The sequence below is a fragment of the Sturnira hondurensis genome, unplaced genomic scaffold (assembly GCF_014824575.4).
Source record: "Sturnira hondurensis isolate 20B ecotype Veracruz unplaced genomic scaffold, ASM1482457v3 Scaffold0016663, whole genome shotgun sequence".
Lineage (NCBI taxonomy): Eukaryota > Metazoa > Chordata > Mammalia > Chiroptera > Phyllostomidae > Sturnira > Sturnira hondurensis.
Window position 1 is genome coordinate 3,116,636 of NW_028089294.1, and position 18,276 is coordinate 3,134,911.

The 18,276-nt window shown below is 40.4% G+C and overlaps 1 protein-coding gene across 1 annotated transcript in view; it reads left to right on the top strand.

Moving 5' to 3' along the window:
- The first annotated feature begins 17,786 nt into the window (after positions 1–17,786).
- EML4 (EMAP like 4) overlaps positions 17,787–18,276 on the top strand; it is a 150,347-nt gene continuing 149,857 nt past the window's right edge. Inside the window, 1 exon segment of the mRNA XM_037066486.1 lies at positions 17,787–18,089. Coding sequence (XP_036922381.1) covers positions 18,065–18,089 — 25 coding nt within the window. The 5' untranslated portion in view covers positions 17,787–18,064.

The following is an 18,276-nucleotide window of genomic DNA, read 5'->3' on the forward strand; positions in this document are numbered from 1 at the left end:
AAATACCATGAACACCTATGAATTTCTACTGGTGAGGCCTGTAGAACCACCTCAAAGCGAGGATTAGATTTTAGCACCAAGTTTCTCTGAAGCCAGCCCCTTATGGTACCTGTACTTGGGTTTCTGAAAGCTTCCATTATCTTATCATGTGTTTCTTGAAGTTCTTATACTTGAGCTAACTACAATGGGTTCTTGATACTTGTAGCCAAAAAAAGCCAAACCAAAACATTATCGAATAGGTGGGCAAAAATAGAGCCAAAATAAAGGGGACTAAGGAATCAGGAAAGTCTAAAGCAGAAGCAACAGACATAGGTGACTTGGTTAAGCCTCTTGATGCTGCAAATAGTATTATTAAGACTAACTCAAGTTGATTAAAAAAGAAAAAAAAAGAAATTCATGTATTTAGTGAAGGATGTTAAAGTAGCTCAAGGACAGCCAGGATTCTTAAAAACTAGTGTTAGTTCCTCCAAATGTTAATCACAGAGTCATTACCATATGACCCAGCAATTTCATTTCTGTGAAAACATATATGTACACAAACACTTGTATACTAATGTTCATAGTGACATTATTCATACTAGCTAAAGAGTGGAACCAATTCAAATGTCCATTAGCTGCTGAATGGATAGACAGATAGGTATATCCATACAATAGAATATTATTTGGTCATAAAAAGAAATGAGCCCTGGCTCATTGGATTGAGCTCAGTGGATTGAGCATGGGCTGCAAACTAAAGGGTTGCTGGTTCAATACTCAGTCAGTAACATGCCTGGGTTGCGGGCCAGGTCCTCAGTGGAGGCCATGTGGGAGGCAACCACACATTGATGTTTCTCTCCCTCTTTCTCTCTCCCTCTTTCTTTCTCCCTTCTCCTCTCTCTAAAAATAAATAAATAAAAAATGTTAAAAAGAAATGAAGTTCTGATATATAGGACAAATGAAAAAATCTTGAATAAGTGAAAGAATGTAAACACAAAAGGCGATATATTGTCTGGTTCTATTTCTATGTAATGCCTGAAATAGACAAATCCACAGACACAGGAAATAGATCAGTGGTTGATAGGGGCTGGGCAGGATGCAGAATAGAGAATGACTGCCAATGGGCCTGAAATTTCTTCTGGCGGAGATCGAAATGTTTTGGAGTTAGACAGTGATGATGCTTGCACTACTCTGAATATACTAATAACCACTGGATATACTACAATATTGGATACTTTAAAGGTTGAATTTTATGATGCAAATTATCTCAGCAAAGCTGTTATTACAAAAATTATATGTATGAAAACAGAACGAAACAAAACAAAATTTTCAAAAAGTAGTGCCATAGTGCCCAGAGTAGGAAACCAGGAAGAAACCATATAATTCTCTGTCTCTTTCTCTCTCCCTCTCTCTCTCATCTGTGCTTTTCCTGTGGGCGTCTGCTTCATTCTTGTCTCTACAAATCAGCTTTCTTGACTTTTTCATGCTCGTAGTAAGCAGACTATGAAACCCACAGTTCAAAACTTAAATGTTGTGACAGAGACTAAATCAATGGTCATTTACCCATGCTCTCTTCTAGCTGGATGACATTTCCCAGCATGACATTTCCAAGCATCCTTTGTGGTTCCATAGGGTCAGGCAATGAGTTAGTGGAATGTGGGCAGAAGTGATGCATACCATTTCTAGGCCTAATTACATACTCTGAACCCTTCCATCCTCTCTCTCATCCTTTAACTAAGTACTCAGAGAATAGTTGAGCCCCTAGATGGAATGAGCCTGGGTACTTGATAAAATTTGTGGAGCACAGCATTTCCCCATCTCCAATGACCTACATTGCACTGTGATATGATTGAGAAATAAGCTTACGCTCCTGAAATTTGGGGATTGGTTGTTATAACATTTAATCTACTCTGACTATATATATCCTCAAGACTAACCCAGATTGATTACCTAGCTCTTCATTCAATTGAAATCTTCAGGTAAGAAAATTGTATTGGCCCAAAGTGAATTATGTGGTCTAGTAAGTTCAGTCAATTAAAGTCAGTGCATAAGGTCACAGAGCATACACGTAGTCCTCTCAGGCCCCACTCATGGAAGCCAGTGGCGTTTCTCAGGGAAAAGATGTCTACCATGGTGGTTAAATAGGAAAGGTCGGTGTGAATTAGGGAGATGAATGCATGGTGCCCAGAGCAGCTTTTTGTTTCTCTCCCCAACACATTCACAGATATATAGTCATGCGCTGCTTAACAATGGAGATACAGTCTGAGAAATAGGATGTTAGGCAATTCCTTCACTGTGCAAACATTGTAGAACACAAACAAATGTAGATGGTCTAGCCTACTCTACGCCTAGGCTACAAGCTTGTGTGGCATGTTACTGTATAAAACCACATGAGATCAACTCAAGTTCAGGTGCAAGAGAAAGTGATACAGCCAATAGGCATAAACATGAGATATATGAGGCCGCTTCTGGCATAACAGGGCATACTGCTTTATAGCAAACTTTTTTATAAGTAGAAAGAGTGCACTCTAAAATAACAGAAAAGTAAGTACATAAACAAGTACCATAGTTATTTGTTATAATGATCAAGTATTATGTACTGTACATAATTGTATGTGCTATATTTTTATAGAATATATACAAACACAGCCTTGTATATACACCAGCATCACCACAAACACATGATAATGTATTGTGCTGTGAAATTACATCAACCACAGTGTCATGGGGCAATAGGAATTTTTAAGCTCTATTACCATATATTCTTATGGGAATATAATCACATATGCATCTGTCATTAATCAAAATGTCATTATATGGTGCATGACTGTAGCCATGGATGTGGATATGAATATAGATTATATAGATATGGATATTCTAGTTCTTAATTCTAAAGATAAAGTTCCTTTTAGGCAATTTGAAAAACACACATGCACAAAATGAAGTCACCATTTTTCAATTCTTCTTTCCTTCCTTTACTTTACAGTTATGTCCTTCCTCCAATTCCAAGAGGCACTGTAATGTAATAACTAAGTGGTTAAATCTTTACAATGAGACTAGCTGGCTATGGCCTTGCTTCACCACTTCCTGGCTCTGTGACTTTGGGCAAATTATCTAACTGCTTTCTGTCTTAATTTTCTAATCCACTTGGAGATCTTAATGATAGTACTTACCATTGAGGGGTCTCATGAAGATTGATAAGGTAATAAATGTGTTCAGTGTTTAGTATAGGGACTGTACATGGTGTGAACTTGTTTACTATTTGTTGTTATTATGTATCTGAACCTGTATTCCAAATTTGTTGATTTTTTTCTTGAATGTTCTAAGGATGGAAAGTGGGCTTTGTCTTTAGTGACAACTGTTTTTTATGTTCTTGAGGACCCGAAAGAGGTGGCAACCAATTGTTTTGGGGGACATCCTGAACCGGCAGAAGAATCCAAATGCAGATGTTTTAGATGGAGGTGCTGAGGTTTCTGTTTAATGATGTAAACAGCCGCTTTGATTGGGGGTGGGTATACCTCTGTCCATATAAATTGCAATGCCCCGTTTCCTCTGTTGAAGGTCAGAAATGAGAAGTTGGGGGCCCGCAACTTGTGCCAAGAGTACAGAGGAGACTCCATTCAGGAGGGTAGGGCAGGTTCCAGCACCAGAGCAGCCAGCTGAAAGCTAAGGAGCGGGACTGTCAGGTCCCACTGGGAGGTCCTGGAGAGAGCCTTTCAAGGGAAATTTAGGGGTAGTGATATCAATACCCACTTTTAAAATTTCTTTTTCTGCACTGTAATTTTCTCATGTAATGTATAAGTCTTCCTAAAGTTTGTTAAAATTGCAGCCTCAGGTCAGCTGCTTCTTGGGAAATAGAAAGAAGGTTTTCACATTTCATATAAGGTAGATATTAGAGAGCGACAGTCACCTGGAAAAGCCATTATGAGCTGGCCAGAGGTGATTGGCAGAGAGCCCTGGAGCAGGCTTGCTGAGTGTGAGGCGACCACTGGAAACGAGTGTGGATTGCTGGATATGTAAACACTGCTGAAGGTGTTCAAAAAATATCTGGAGAGATGACTGAATACCTTGTGGTCATACAAGATGGAGCAATGAGTTATAGCATAGGCATATGAAAAGAAGGTAATCCAGGAAGGCTGGACAATCTAGTTGCTTATCTCTCTCAATAGATAGACAGATAAAGAGATAGAGAGATAAATATAAACAGCAAACACACATGTTTGTGTGTGTATATGGATGTTCCCTACTGTCTGAAAACAGTGTTCCTATGAAAACTTTTGAAGCCAAAATGGCATAAAGTGAAGAAACAATTACCATTAATTTATATGGAAAAAATTTTGAGCACTCCCAGACCCCCAAAATAATCTCCCAAATCATACCAAATGCGCTTAATAACATCCAGTTTTGAGCTAAGTGTAAACACTTTTATGAGCTCTCTTAGGCTTTCCTGATACCTTAAGACACATCTTGCTAACAGATGCACAAAATAAATCGAGATAAAGCGCAGATGGTCACAGCCACAGTTCAAAGCCGCGGCGCTCGCTCCCGGGGAAGGAGCTGGCAGGGCACTCGCCCTGCTCCGGTGGGCACTGCCCCGATAGCAGCTGTTGCAAAAGAAATGCTGAAAGCTATTTGTGCTTTTCACCTTTTCTTTTTAAGTGAAAATCCTTTTTGGATTTGTTTGGGTTATTGAAAACAGGTCCTAGAGTACGTCTCTCTTATAAAAGCAAAGTGGCGTAACTCAAGCCTTTGAAAAGTGAGGGTTACCCGTACATACACAGATGTGTGTTGTGTGTGTGCATGTGTACATAGAATATATATCCCTATTGGGTTTAGAGGATCTATTTTTTCACTTAATTTTATATTATGAGCCTTTCTTAGTGTTCTTACATATTATTCAAGTACATAATGAATAATGGCCTCTCAGTAACACATGGTTATGAGTACACTATGATCTATCTAACTAATTTCAATCATGGACTTTTTTCAGTTTTTCACTTTTGTAAATAACACTGCAATGAATATTCTTACATAGTCCTGGACCATTAAAATTATTTCTCAAGATAAGTTCTCAGAGTATTTTCCCTGGGACACAATATGAACGGTTTTAGAATTTTTATATAGATTGATAAATTGCCCACTGGAAAGATGGTAGCAGAAAAACACCATAATCACTATGGGTGTCTATTTCACTCCATCTTCATGGAGTAACATGCACATTTGGGAGATGAAGTGTGTTCATTTAAAGAGGCTGAAGGTGACCAACACAGGAAGGCATTTGCACGTTACCAAGGGACTTCACCAAGAAAATATGTCTCCATGTCAAAACAATTGCTTTTCTTTACCTCTACAATAGTCTTTTTTTAGCAGGTTTGGCTGTGAGGAAACATAAATATTCCTTACAGGAAGAACTCTCTAGCTTCCCTTAAAGGGAACTTATTCTTAATTCTCCCCTTTCTTCTTTGAAGGTAAAGTGAAGTGATCCATCTTCTGGTGACGTGATTGAGGAAAGCTTTGTCTCTGACTCAAAGTTACCCCTACAAGTAGGCATCCTGGTTCTCAGTATATGCCAGGTTACATAACACAGTGACTACGACTTTAAATATAATTATTGGGAATATTAACTGGAAATGTGATGGGGGCATGGAGACCACTTACAGGACCAGACTGACTTATTTAATGTCTGCTATAACTTGAAGTGTGTCAGGGTGGACACAACATCACAGCTGTAAGAGGAATGTTACAAGTGATGTGCTTACACCATCTGTCCTGGCTCTCCCTTAAGTGCACCCCTCAGTTCAAGGGTAACCATGAGCAACTAAAAGTCTCCAGCACCTAACACGGGCAAGAATGTGCAGGACACAGTCCACTCGGGAATATCTACCCTTTTGCTGGCCCTGTTCCATGTGGGTCAGGGAAGGCATCTATGCAAGCTGTTCAATTTCTCTGACTATTAATTTATGGGAAGTCATTCTCTTCACTAGAGCTCTGTTCTGCACTTTAAAAACTTGACATTGTAAATCCTCCACTGAGCAGATACGAACACCAAGCAAGAAGTTTAACTGCATCTCCTGAATTGCACTTGAATCATGAAAGAACACGGACCAGTGCTGTACATTTCTTTTTACTTGTTTTTCACAAGTAGCTGATGGCCAAAGTAATAATGTGCATTGTAGAGCATAAAAAAGTACAAAGATTAAAATAATAATCACCCAGAACGCCACAACCCAGAGATTGCCACTGTTAAAATTTTGGTGGATCCTCCCCCCTTACCCATAGATGTTTACAAACCATCTCTTTTGTACTACTGAGCTCATACAGCATTATTCTATAATTTTCTTTTTTGTGGTAGGTAGTATTTGATTTTGCACCATTAAAAACAATAGTGTGAGGAGACCTTTTAGTAGATATATCTTTGCACATTTGGGCTAACTTCTCAGAGTGAAGTTGCTAAGTTAAAGGTAGTCACATTTTAGAGCTTTTGGCAAATGAAGTGTTGACCATTTACACACCTATTGGCCTTATATAAAACTGCCTGTTTACCTGCCTCATCCTCTACATTAAAAAGTATTTTAAAAACAAAGCTTTCCCAATTTGACTTCTAGCAAGTAGATCTCCTCATTTTAATTTGTACTGCTTTTTAAATGTTTCTGTTATCATGCAGAATTGCCGGTGATTTGTGCATGTCCTTTGTCATGCCCACATTTCTTGACCCTCAGCGAGGCTAACGTGGCGAGGCTGGTTTTGAACAGATGACTGAGAGTGGCTATTGCTCCACGCTGGTGAGAAGATGCCTTTCCTGCACCTTTAGGCCTGAGAGGCCTCCGGCCTCTTCCAGCGGAATGACTTCGCACTTGTGGGTGAAAATGCCCATCTCACACCACAGACTGTCTGTACCTGGATCACGTCTCACCACACAGCCTGGTGCAAAAATGATGCCATTTGGAAAAAAAGGTTTCAGGTATGAGGTAATCTCACATCATTTTAGTTCATAGATTAACAAATCCATAGATCCTCCCAAAATTTCAACCATCACAATTTAAAATCCAGGGTGGCCCTACCTAGAAATGACTGCTTAATTAAAGACAAGTCCCCAGGTACCCGAGAATGGAAAACACCACCTGTGTCTCGGAGGGCTTTGCTGATGAACATCATCGGTCTATGCAACCAGAAACACTGTGCTATTACAGACTATTCACACCTTGATCAAGCACTCTGTGTGGGCAAAGCCAAGTTTTAGACTAGGAGGAGGGTGACGAAGGATACAAAATACTTCTTGACCACCTATCTGGAGACACACACACACACGTATGTGCGCATAAAATTACTAGGAAATTATTAAGAAACAAACCTCAAGGGAATGAGATGATCAAAAGCAAATGATGTATTTTATATTTCATCCTGTCTTTTTCTAAAAGTAATTTTAGACTGCCTGAAGGTAAATTAATACAGTAACGCCCAGATAGCTTACTCCTCTGATAAACCTATGATAGGCATGCAAGGGCTGCCTCCCTAAAGTTTGCAAGGAAAAAATATTGCTTCTTCAATCCACTAGAAAAGCTTTATGTGCTCTAATTATATCCATGAAGAAACTAGGGATGGGAAGCCTCCAGGTCTTTAATCTTTTTGTTATAGTCCAAGTATATTGCTGTTAAGAACCACTTACGACTTTTAAAAAAAGATTTTATTTATTTCTTTTTAGAAGAGAGGGGAAAGGAGGGAGAAAGAGGGAGAGAAACATCTCTTTGAGGTGGCCTCTCACATTCCCCCAACTGGGGACCTGGCCTGCAACCCAGGCATGTGCCCTGACCCACGGGGAATCGAAAGGGCAAACTTTCAGGGTGCGGGCAGGCTTTCAACCCACTGAGCCACACCAGTCAGGTCACCACTTCTGACTTCGTACATTTCCAGCTACAATTTATTTTTTAAATGCCTGTTCTTTATCCAAAGACTTCTGACATTTGGAGAGAGCAAGAATGAAAATAAAAAGAGTAAATCTTACATTTAATTATTATTTAAACCAGAGGCTATTTAAATGGTAAGCTTTTATGTGTTTATAATGTTTTGATACTTTATTTCATTATTTTGTTATTGGATTTAAAATTTGGCATTTTAAAGGACTATAGAATAGTGAATTTCTAAAAATGTGCAATTGAGCTATCACATAATGGTACACCTAAAATTCAGTTTTTGGTTAATCAGATTTTGTTTTATTGGGTCATCCACAATCCATTATTGAAATTCTACTGTGGTATGAACAAAATAAATATGGATGAAGAATATTTGACTTAACTCCGTGTGGGACATAAATTAGTAAAAGAAACAGAATATTCTGAGAATAAGAAAGAAATAAGAATGACAAATTATCTAAGGAATGGCAATTATATTAGCTTATAGTACAAACGAACTAAATAGTGGAGGGAGGGAGCCGTAGTGGGATGCGGTGGGGAACAAGGATAACTAGGGGAGAATCCAGGAAGTCAGGTTCCGCAGCCCAAGGAGGAAGTGGGAGAGAGGATGTGATAACCCTGGCTTGCAGGCATTGTCAGGTGCACCCAATTCTGAAAATTTGCTCCTTTACCATACTTTACCCAAGTTAATTTCCTGCTTCTGCTCTTCATTGTCCATTCACTTATCAAATATTTATTGAGAACTTGTCCTATGCCAGGTACTTTTCTAGGAGCTGGGAATATGGCAATGAGCAAGACAGACAAAATCCTGCCAAACTTCTTCAAGCTGTAGGCTATATTTTCTCCTTCCACTTTCACACCACCCTCTTAGTCATTACCCCCCTGCCTCTTGGTTTCTTTTCCCACCATCATGATAAAATAGGTCAGTGGCCTTCCAATCCCTGTATCGAGTGCTCCACTTTTTGTCCTCATCTTCCCTGGACCCCGGACCACTAAATAGCATCTGATTTCCACAATATTTTTTAAAGTCTTGGTTCCTTTGGCTTCTCTGATGTGCTACTGGCATGATTGGCCTCCTGCAACAGTTACTGGTTCTTTCTTGACCGGTTCTCTTGCTGCCTAAAGCTGGGCATTCCATCAGGTTCTATTCTCTACTCATTTCCATTTCCTCTCTCTCAACTCTTTTTGCTCGATGATTTCCCATAGCTTAAATCTTTGGCTCTAGATAGAAGTATCGTAAATCTACATTCCCAGACCCAACCCTCTCCTAAACTCTAACCCCCCATTTTGAATTGTGTGCTGGAGGCTTCCATCTGGGCATCTGGTCAGGATACCAGCACAGTCCGTTTCAAACTGAAAGCCGTTTTTATGCCACACAGGATTCTCCGCTGCAAACAACAGAAACCCACTCTGGTTAACTGAAGGAGAAAATGTATTCACCGGGAGGACATCAGGTGGTTCACTGGGTCCGCAGGGATCTCAGAGGACCGAGCACAGAAAATGGCAGGGGCCCAGGCAATGGAGGGCACAGAGAGCACCGCCAACTTCACCCCGTAGGAGGAGTTCGTTGAGGGTGCCGCTCTGGAGCTGATGGTCTCCCTTTACTCCCCAATCACTGCTCATCTGCAATTTTTCAAATACCGTCTAGTGTTGGTCCCTAATTGCTGGTGTTTTGTATTATTCCTCTGAGATTAAAAGACCTGGGCTGGGGCTTCCAATTGGTTAAGGTCATATGCCTGAGCCCCAGTTGCCAAAGATGACATCCGATTCCCTTCAGCTCCCCATTAAAGGAAAGGGGTTCTGATGCAGGCCAACAAAAAAATGGCCGTTACCCACTATATTTTCTTTCCTTTATCACCTACTTTTTTTTTAAAGTTCCCTTTTGCATGTAATGCTGCCATTATTTTCTTCATTACTAGGAGTTGCACCTTAAAAATCTCTCTTCCTCCTTCCCCTTAGTTTCTGAGGCAATCAGTCATCCACGTCTGCAAGGTTGTGGGTTTTTTTTTTTTTTAAGATTTTATTTTAGACAGAGGGGCAGGGAGGAAGAAAGAGAGGGAGAAAAACATCAGTGTGTGGTTGCCTCTTGCACACCCCCTCCTGGGGGACCTGGCCTGCAACCCAGTCATGTGCCCTGACTGGGAATCAAACTGGCGACCCTTTGGTTTGCAGGCCGGCACTTGATCCACTGAGCCACACCGGGCAGGGCCTGCAGGGGTTTTTGTTGTTGTTGCTCATTTATTGAGCAAAAGTTTCCCTTCGACTTTTTTCTTCTCGGACCTTTCTGCAGCTACCACTCCACTGTAGCAGCCTCCTGATTGCTTTCCCTACTCTCACTGCCCCCTCCAATTTATCCAGCCACAGGTTAATTTTTCTGTAGCAACACTTTGATCATATCATTTGTTGCTAAAACTACATTGTTGGTAGATGTCTCAAGAGCTTCCAGTGTTACTAATTTTCAGAGTTGAGTATTTGTGATTGTCTCCTTTCCACTATAACACTGCTCTTAACAGTAATTTTGTGAAAGGCTGCTATGAATTCCTTGTGGGGAAAAAGTACACAGTTACGGTGAAGAGATGAAAATTATCCGTTATTATTTTTAAGGCTTGCCCAACATCCAGTAAATGTGATGAAGCTCTAGCACATAGAAACTTTATTGCTTCTACAATCTTGATAAATTTAAGCCCCACATCATGTCATGCATTCTGGGTCAGCACTGGGAAAACACAGCTTCACAGCTCAGCTTCTTTTTACTAGTCATGAACAGCAGCATGAGAGCTACCAAAATTAACCGGGGTCCATATCCATTCACTCACTCATGCATCCACACAGCAAATCCCCCTAAATGAAGCATGGTTTGTGATTCCCAGGGGGTAGATTTCAGTCTCATAAGTTCTTGCCAAGAATTTACATACAGCACTGCTAATTGTTTGATTTTTTTCTGAGGTCCAGTAAGTCTAGAAAGTCTTAGTGAAAGATAACAATCACGCCAAGACTGGTAAAACAGTTATTTAATAACCATGATATTTTAAATCAGTCTCTAAAGATACAATTTGTGGGTATCTGAATGAATATGCTCTGCAACATATTTTGTTTTTGCACTTTAATAGTTTTTAGAAATGAATACCTTTATATCATTAAAATAATATAAAATTGAAACCCACTGTATATTATTTTATCCCTCCCCCCTTTTCTTTGTCTTTTCCCCACTCAATTTCATTTCCCAGAGGCAGCTACTTTTTTTTTTAACACTTTAGGATATGTCCTCTCATGCTCTTTTTTGTTTCTCTTCCAATAATTTTAAAATTACCCCCAGGCATTATTTATGGTTAGAAGGAGCTAGGTCATCATTGCCATATAGCCTCTTATACATTTTTGGAACTTTTTCATACACTGCTTATGTTACATGTAGAATAAAAGCAAAGAACCCTTTTCTTCCGCTCAGATGTTATTAATTTTTAATTTTAAAGACTAAAGAAAAACATTTCTGTTTTTTTCTCTATCATACTTATGCTTATGTGGACTATAGCTTTATGGAATCTACACAATTCCTTAACTATAGGATTTGGTTTTTAAAGTAACACTGAAAGACAATGAAATAAAAGGAGTGGAAAACCCTGCATAATTTTTTTTTAAAAAAACAACTTAATTACTCTTGATAACACTTTTAAAATGTCTGGGGGAGAGAAAGCCAAGAAGCCAAAAAGAGTTTATAGTTACCTTTCAAGGTGATCTAGCTAATAATGAGAGCAAACCAAAGAAATCAGTATAAGACCTTATTTTTCTCCAAATCTTAGGTCAGGGCTTTGGCAATAGGTGGTGTGTATCTTCACAAGCATTCTGAACTCCTCCCACAATAAACTCATTTGACATAAAGGGCAAGGTATTATGAAAAGGACATTTAGAATGTTTATTATTTGATATAACAATATTTAGCCTTTTGCAATAATTGGATTCTTAGAAAAATGGTACACATTAGCATGTACACTGACCCGAATTAAATTGCATTTGAAGGACCTGAAGTGAAGAGCCAGGGGAGTCCTGCATTGAAAGTAATCTAAAGATAAATCCTATGTCAGAGTGAAGAATGTGAACAACTACCCAGTAATTTGTAACTGGCTAGTATATTTGGATTTTTATGTGTTTGTTTGGTGATCACGTACAGTTACGTTTTCTTTTTGAGGGATTTATAGTAAACCTCCCATTTTATTATGGTACTAATTAAACAGTTTATAAGATCTAATTTTATAGATTTAAAGCAGAAAAAGTAATACTGACTGCTTTAAAAACAACTGGGCACTAGTTGAAATAATGTATACAAATTGACTAGTTTTCAGAGTTCTATGTTTGTTAAATACTCAGTAAATATTTACTGAACAGCTATTCTTTAATAGCCACAGAGTGGGCAAAAACAGACACCATGCAAGCCCGCTTATGATAATAACAACAGCTAATACTTACTGTCCTAGGGAATAAAGGGCCTTGTTCTGAGGGCTTTACATGTTACATCACAAACCCTCAGTAACTCTGGGAAATAGAATTGGTATCATCCTCATTTTACAGTTGAAAAAAATTAAGCACAGAGTGATTAGGCAATTTGTCCAATGTTCAATAGCCAGTAAGTAGAGAGTTGGGATTTGACTGTAGGCAGTATGAACCCAGAGTGTGTAGTCTTAACTGTTGAGATGTCCTTACTACCTAGCCTATCTTCTAAATTCTCCCCCTTGCAGTGTACTATATAGTGGGTAAGGCACATTAACTACTCACTTGAGGAAATGAAAAAAAACCTTTTTAAAACCTTTTTTTAGATTTTTATTTACTTATCTTTAGAGGGGAAGGGAAGGAGAGAAGGAGAGAAATATCAATGTATGGTTGCCTCTCATGAGTCCCCTGCTGGGAACTGGCCTGCAACCCAGGCATGTGCCCTGACTGGGAATCAAACCACGATCATGTGGTTCGCAGGCCTGAGTTCAATCCACTGAGCTACACCAGCCAGGGCTCAAGGAAATGAAATTTTATAATTCTCATAAGTGCCATGAAGAGGAGTATGGCAGAAACTATGATTTGGCTCATTGTCGCCAAAATGTTTCTCTTTCCTTCTAATTACAGAGTTTGAAAATGTATCTTAGCTTTACCTGCCATTAAATGTAGTCATGCAACTAAATTCTGGCCTATGGACTGTGGATAAAAGTGAGGTACACACCTCTGTGTCTAGGACAAAAATTTTCCTGATTGATTCTCCATGTTCTTCAACCACTACTTCTATTCATTGGCTGAAAAAGTGGAGTTCAAGACGCAAGAAACCTGGGTCCTTGAATGACTTCATGGAGCTGAGTGCCTTGATCATCTGCTCTGGGTACTGATAAGAATGAAAAAATATTCTTATATTAAACTAACGGAAAATTTGGCATTATTTGCAATAGCAGTCAGACTGTCTTGACTACTGAAGAAAAGGAAACCTTATAGAGAACAGGATGACAGTGACCAGAGGGGAGAGGGGAGGGAATTTCAGGGGAAATAAGGGAGGGATTTAGAGGAACCTATATAAAAGATACATGGACAACAACTGAGAAGGGTGGAAATGGGAGGGAGGGGGGAGGATGGGGGGTGGGATGGGATGGGAGTAATAGACAGAAAACTGTACTTGAAAAATAATTAAATAAAAAAATTGGAAAAAAAAAAGAAAAGGAAACCTTAAAGTTGAATGCTGTTATAAGGAAAATAGAACTAAAACCTGTGACCTTGAATTCCTCATTGGGTCAGGAATGGTGTGGGAACAGATTGGAGATTGAGTTACTGTTACGTCACGGCAAAGGATTTGTTACAACTGTTGCTTATAACAACTTAGAAGGTGGCACACTATCTGTGTAAGTAAGCCTATAGCTCTAGAGGAAGTTTTGGGAAAGAGAGTGGTAGTGTGTGTTGGCTACTGTTTGCTAACTTGAATAAAGCATTATAAGAAAGAGAAAAAGCTCAAACAAGAATGCACCGATTTGCAAGCAGAAATAAAAGAGAATTAAAGAGAAGTCCCGAAATCTGAGGGCTGAAAGATTAGAAAGCTGACTATTTCTAGATTCCCAAATATATAACAAAATATTAAAAACTTTGAGTAAGGTCCATTTAGATCCAGCCTCATAGCAACAACCTGATTAAGAGCATGGTCTCCTCATCCAAGTTGGTGGCCTGAAAACAGCCCCCTATTAGATGGAGAGAGACAAAGAGAGTAACTGGGGAAGGAAAGCAAAGATGTAAATCACGCTTGAGAATTATGTATAGGAGAGAACTTTGGGCGTGGTTATTGGCACATAGTGCTGACTGGAAGTAAACAAATCAGAGGCCTATACCTTTTTGAGGGATCACGTTGTCGAACAAATCCTTTCATTATCTGAGTTGGAAAGTAAGGTTTGGATCTCATATTTGTAACGGTAGGAAGTGAGTCGAGCAGTCTGTAGGGAAGGCACACTTCCCAACGCTCTTTTGCAGAACAACAAAGCCGAGGAGTAAAATGGACAAGGGAATCCTTGGAAAGAACAGTGAGATTTAAGTGAAGAACTTTCCTTACCCTTCATAATACCTATTCCCGCAGGATTCTGGAATTACTTTGGGCACACAACTGCTGTATTTCTCCATCTATTTGTTCTTTTTCTGATTGAGCTTTTATTTCACTGATGTCCTTGCCTTTAAATGAAAAACCTTTTGGTTGGCCTCACTAGTTAGAATGAGCATGGATTACTTTTGTAAAAATACAAGTGTCCAAAACAGGCATGTTTTATGAAATAAGCTCCAGGGGTTTCTTCCAAGGCTCTAGGCTAGGGTGCCTTTCCACTATAGTCTCACTTACACTTAAGTTATTGCTGTGTTTTCATTTAGCAGTAGATTCCAGGAATACTCTCATGACCCCTAAGAGCATGTCATGGAGGTGTGGGGCTAGAGGTTATAATGTGCTACAAACATATGGCTGGCACTTTAAGTATGTGGGTAGAGTGGGAGAAACAAGGCTTGAAACATGAGCCAGAAGGGAGTCTGGGAAAAACTCTTTTAATCATCAGATATGTATCACTGTTAAGTGAAGGGTAAGGAAATTTTGGTTCTCATTGATGTCAAACCACAATGGAAATTCTCTCCTGTTGGGAATATGCTTAATAATGCAGTATGTGCAATTTAAAATTTGCCTTTTTATTTCTTTTTAAAAATGGGCCTTATGTGAAATAGAATCAATCAGAATTTTCTGAAGCAATGCTACAAACAGCCTGTACCATACGTATGAAGTGACTTTATGCATCCAGCTATCAGTAACAAAGAGGAATTGAATAACCATGCTAGAAATGAAAAACTAAATTATCTTTTTATCCTATTAAAAAGTTGTTTTTACAATCATTGTCACATTCATAATACTCATTTCCTAGGCTTGCTGTGACATTGAAATGGGGTTACGTTTATAAAGCACTTGAGTCCAAAACTTGGCACATAGCAGGATTCTAGCAAAAGATAACTATTTAGAAAAAAAAATCACATTAAGAGATAATCAAAGAGTATACAGCCAAGAGATTTAGGAAAAAACACTGGGGATATGTTAGGCAGTTAATTAAATGTTGTATCTCTCAATTTTTGTGTCTGTAGCATTTACAGACTTCTTAAAATATGTAATTTATTCTCATTTCTCTTCTCAGTCTAAACAAATACTCCATCTAAGATAATTTGTATTTGTAATTTTTGTACTCATTTATCTCAAAAGAGCCCCACAAATTAGTAAAATCTTCAGGCCCCACAAAATGTGGATCTTTTTCTGAATTAAAAACAATACATATAGCCCTGGTTGTCCCTTACATCAAATGGTTGTGGGTTTGAGCCCTGGCTGGTGTAGCTCAGTGGATTGAGCACGGGCCTGTGAACCAGACGATCGTGGTTCGATTCCCAGTCAGGGCATATGCCTGGGTTGCAGGCCAGCCCCCAGCAGGGGACAGTTCCCAGCAGGGGATGCACGAGAAGCAACCATACATTGATGTTTCTCTTCCTTTCTCCTTCCCTTCCCCTCTAAAGATAAATAAATAAAATATTTTTTTTAAAAAGGTTGTGGGTTTGATTCCCAGTCAGGGCACATACCTATACTGAGGGTTTGATCACCAGCATGTGTGTGTGTGCGTGTGCGTGTGTGTGTGTGTGTGTGTACAGGAGGCAACTGATCAATGTTTCTCTCACATTGATGTTTCTTTCTCTTTTTCCCTTTCTCTCTAAAATCAATAAAAACATATCCTCAGGTGAGGATTAAAATACTACGACTAGCAATAATAATAATACATATCAGTATTATCAAGGCAAGTTCCTATTCTTTTAACTGACATGACAGAGAGGGTTACATGCAGACACAGGGCAGCAGGTGTCAGAATCAAGGCCTTCTTAAACATTAAGTGGTTAGACTTAACAGAAACTTACAGGAATGAAAAAGTCCATAGCAGGGAGAACTTTGAGTAAATAATTTCATTTTGAAACTTTAGGCACTATTTTTTCTGTAACTTAAATTTATCTTGGCTGTTTAATGGCCAGTCTCCACATAATATGGCACTCAGAAAACATGCAGGTCTTGTACCCAAAAAAGAAATGAAAAGCAATTTAGATTTTGAGAGAAGATTTTTAAAGAGGCATCTAAGGGGAAAAGTATACTGCAAGGCAGCAACAAAATGTTTAACAAGTCTTTCAACTACCTAATTCCTCTAAGTCCCTCCCATTATGACAGTTATCTTTTTAAAAGAATTTATTTACTTATTTAATTGTTCAAGCATCATTGTCTCCACTTCCCCCCACCAATTACTTATTTCTTATCTCCCTTCTTCTTTCTGTTCTTTCCTTCAACTTTCTGTAGAATATCTTATTCTCCCCTAATTCAGTTTTTTATTATTGTGTAGATAAATTTAATTCTTGAGCATCCTAAGTTCTCCTCTTCACTACTCTGATCCACATAACCAAGTCCCAGGAGGGACTTTGGAAACCACAGGAAGGTCTTTAAAAGGGTGGATGGGAGAGGGAGGAGGAAGATAAAGCCTGTGTGTACTTATTGTTTTGGTTGTTAAGTCCAGTCATTCCATGTGCAAATGAATAAAGTGAGGCCCAAATAAATTTAGTAGCTTGATAGTCACCTATTGAGCCACATGGAGTTGGGCCTAAATTTAGGTTTACTTCATTTCAATCCTTTGTTAATGTTCCCTAGTAGGCAACCCTATGATCCGCCCTACGGTATTGTCAAAAGAACACCAACAGGAGTTTAGAAGCCTGGGTTCTTGTTCTGCTTTTACCGAGCTCCATGACCTTGCGCAGGTCATGTCCTTTCTGAGGCTCAGTGTCCAACTTAAAGGGTAGTCAAGTTGAACTGTTGGGTCCTGTCCAGCCCTAATATTCCTTGCTTCTGGTTGTCTTGGGTCCTGTGGCTGCAGCTGTGGTGGCCTAGAGCTAGTCAAGAAGACTCGCCATTTGTCCTTCATCCAACCGGGTGGATGAAGGTTGGCGATCCTTTCCTGCACTCAGTTGCCTCTTTAGTGTCCTAGCAGTATTAAGGGAGTGACCATCTCCTGGTTGGGGCGGGGGTTGCTCCTGACTTTGTCTCCCTGCAGGATGTGAAGAGAGTGAATCCTTTCATGAGGATCAAAAGCCGGAGGCCCCTCCTTTATCCTCCCCCCCATTTGCAACCAGCTTCTGGACCCAAGTCGTAGTTCCTCAGCAGGCCCACCATGCAAACGTAGCCACCAGTCCAGCGTAAGACTGTAGGAATCTCCGACCGAGGCAAGGTGAGAAGGAAGGGTCGCCAAGACTCCGCCTCCGTATCGTCACGTGGGAGGCGGAGTCGGAAACGTGACGGCGTGCGCTGGGGCGGGGCTATCGCTGTGCGCGGGCGCGGGGGCGGGGCGGTGCGCGGCGCTCGCGGCTGCTGCCTGGGAGGGAGGTTGGCCAGGCGGCGGAGCGGCGCGGCTCTCAACCTGACGGGGAAGTGACCCTGGCGGCCGCGACTAACTACCCCGAGGCGGACGGACGGACCGACGGACAGGCGGGCGACGGGGGCGGAGGCTGGGAGCCGACCCGGGTGACTGAAAGAGCGAGCGGGTCAGGCTCAGCGTCGGTCACTCTGTCGGTCCGCTGAATGAAGTGCCCGCCCCGCTGAGCCCGGAGCCCGGCGCTTTCCCCGCAAGATGGACGGTTTCGCCGGCAGTCTCGGTGAGTACGGTAGGGAAATCGTCCCTCTCCTGCGCACGGTGGAAACCTTGTTCCTCCCACATACAGCCCAGGCCCTGTTCTCCACCCTGCCCCTCGGGATGCCAGGAGTCGTGCTGCACATGTTCCCCTCGAGGCTGCCGCCCCTGCTCAGGCTCCGGTGGATTCAGAGCCCCTCCCCCCTTGCCCC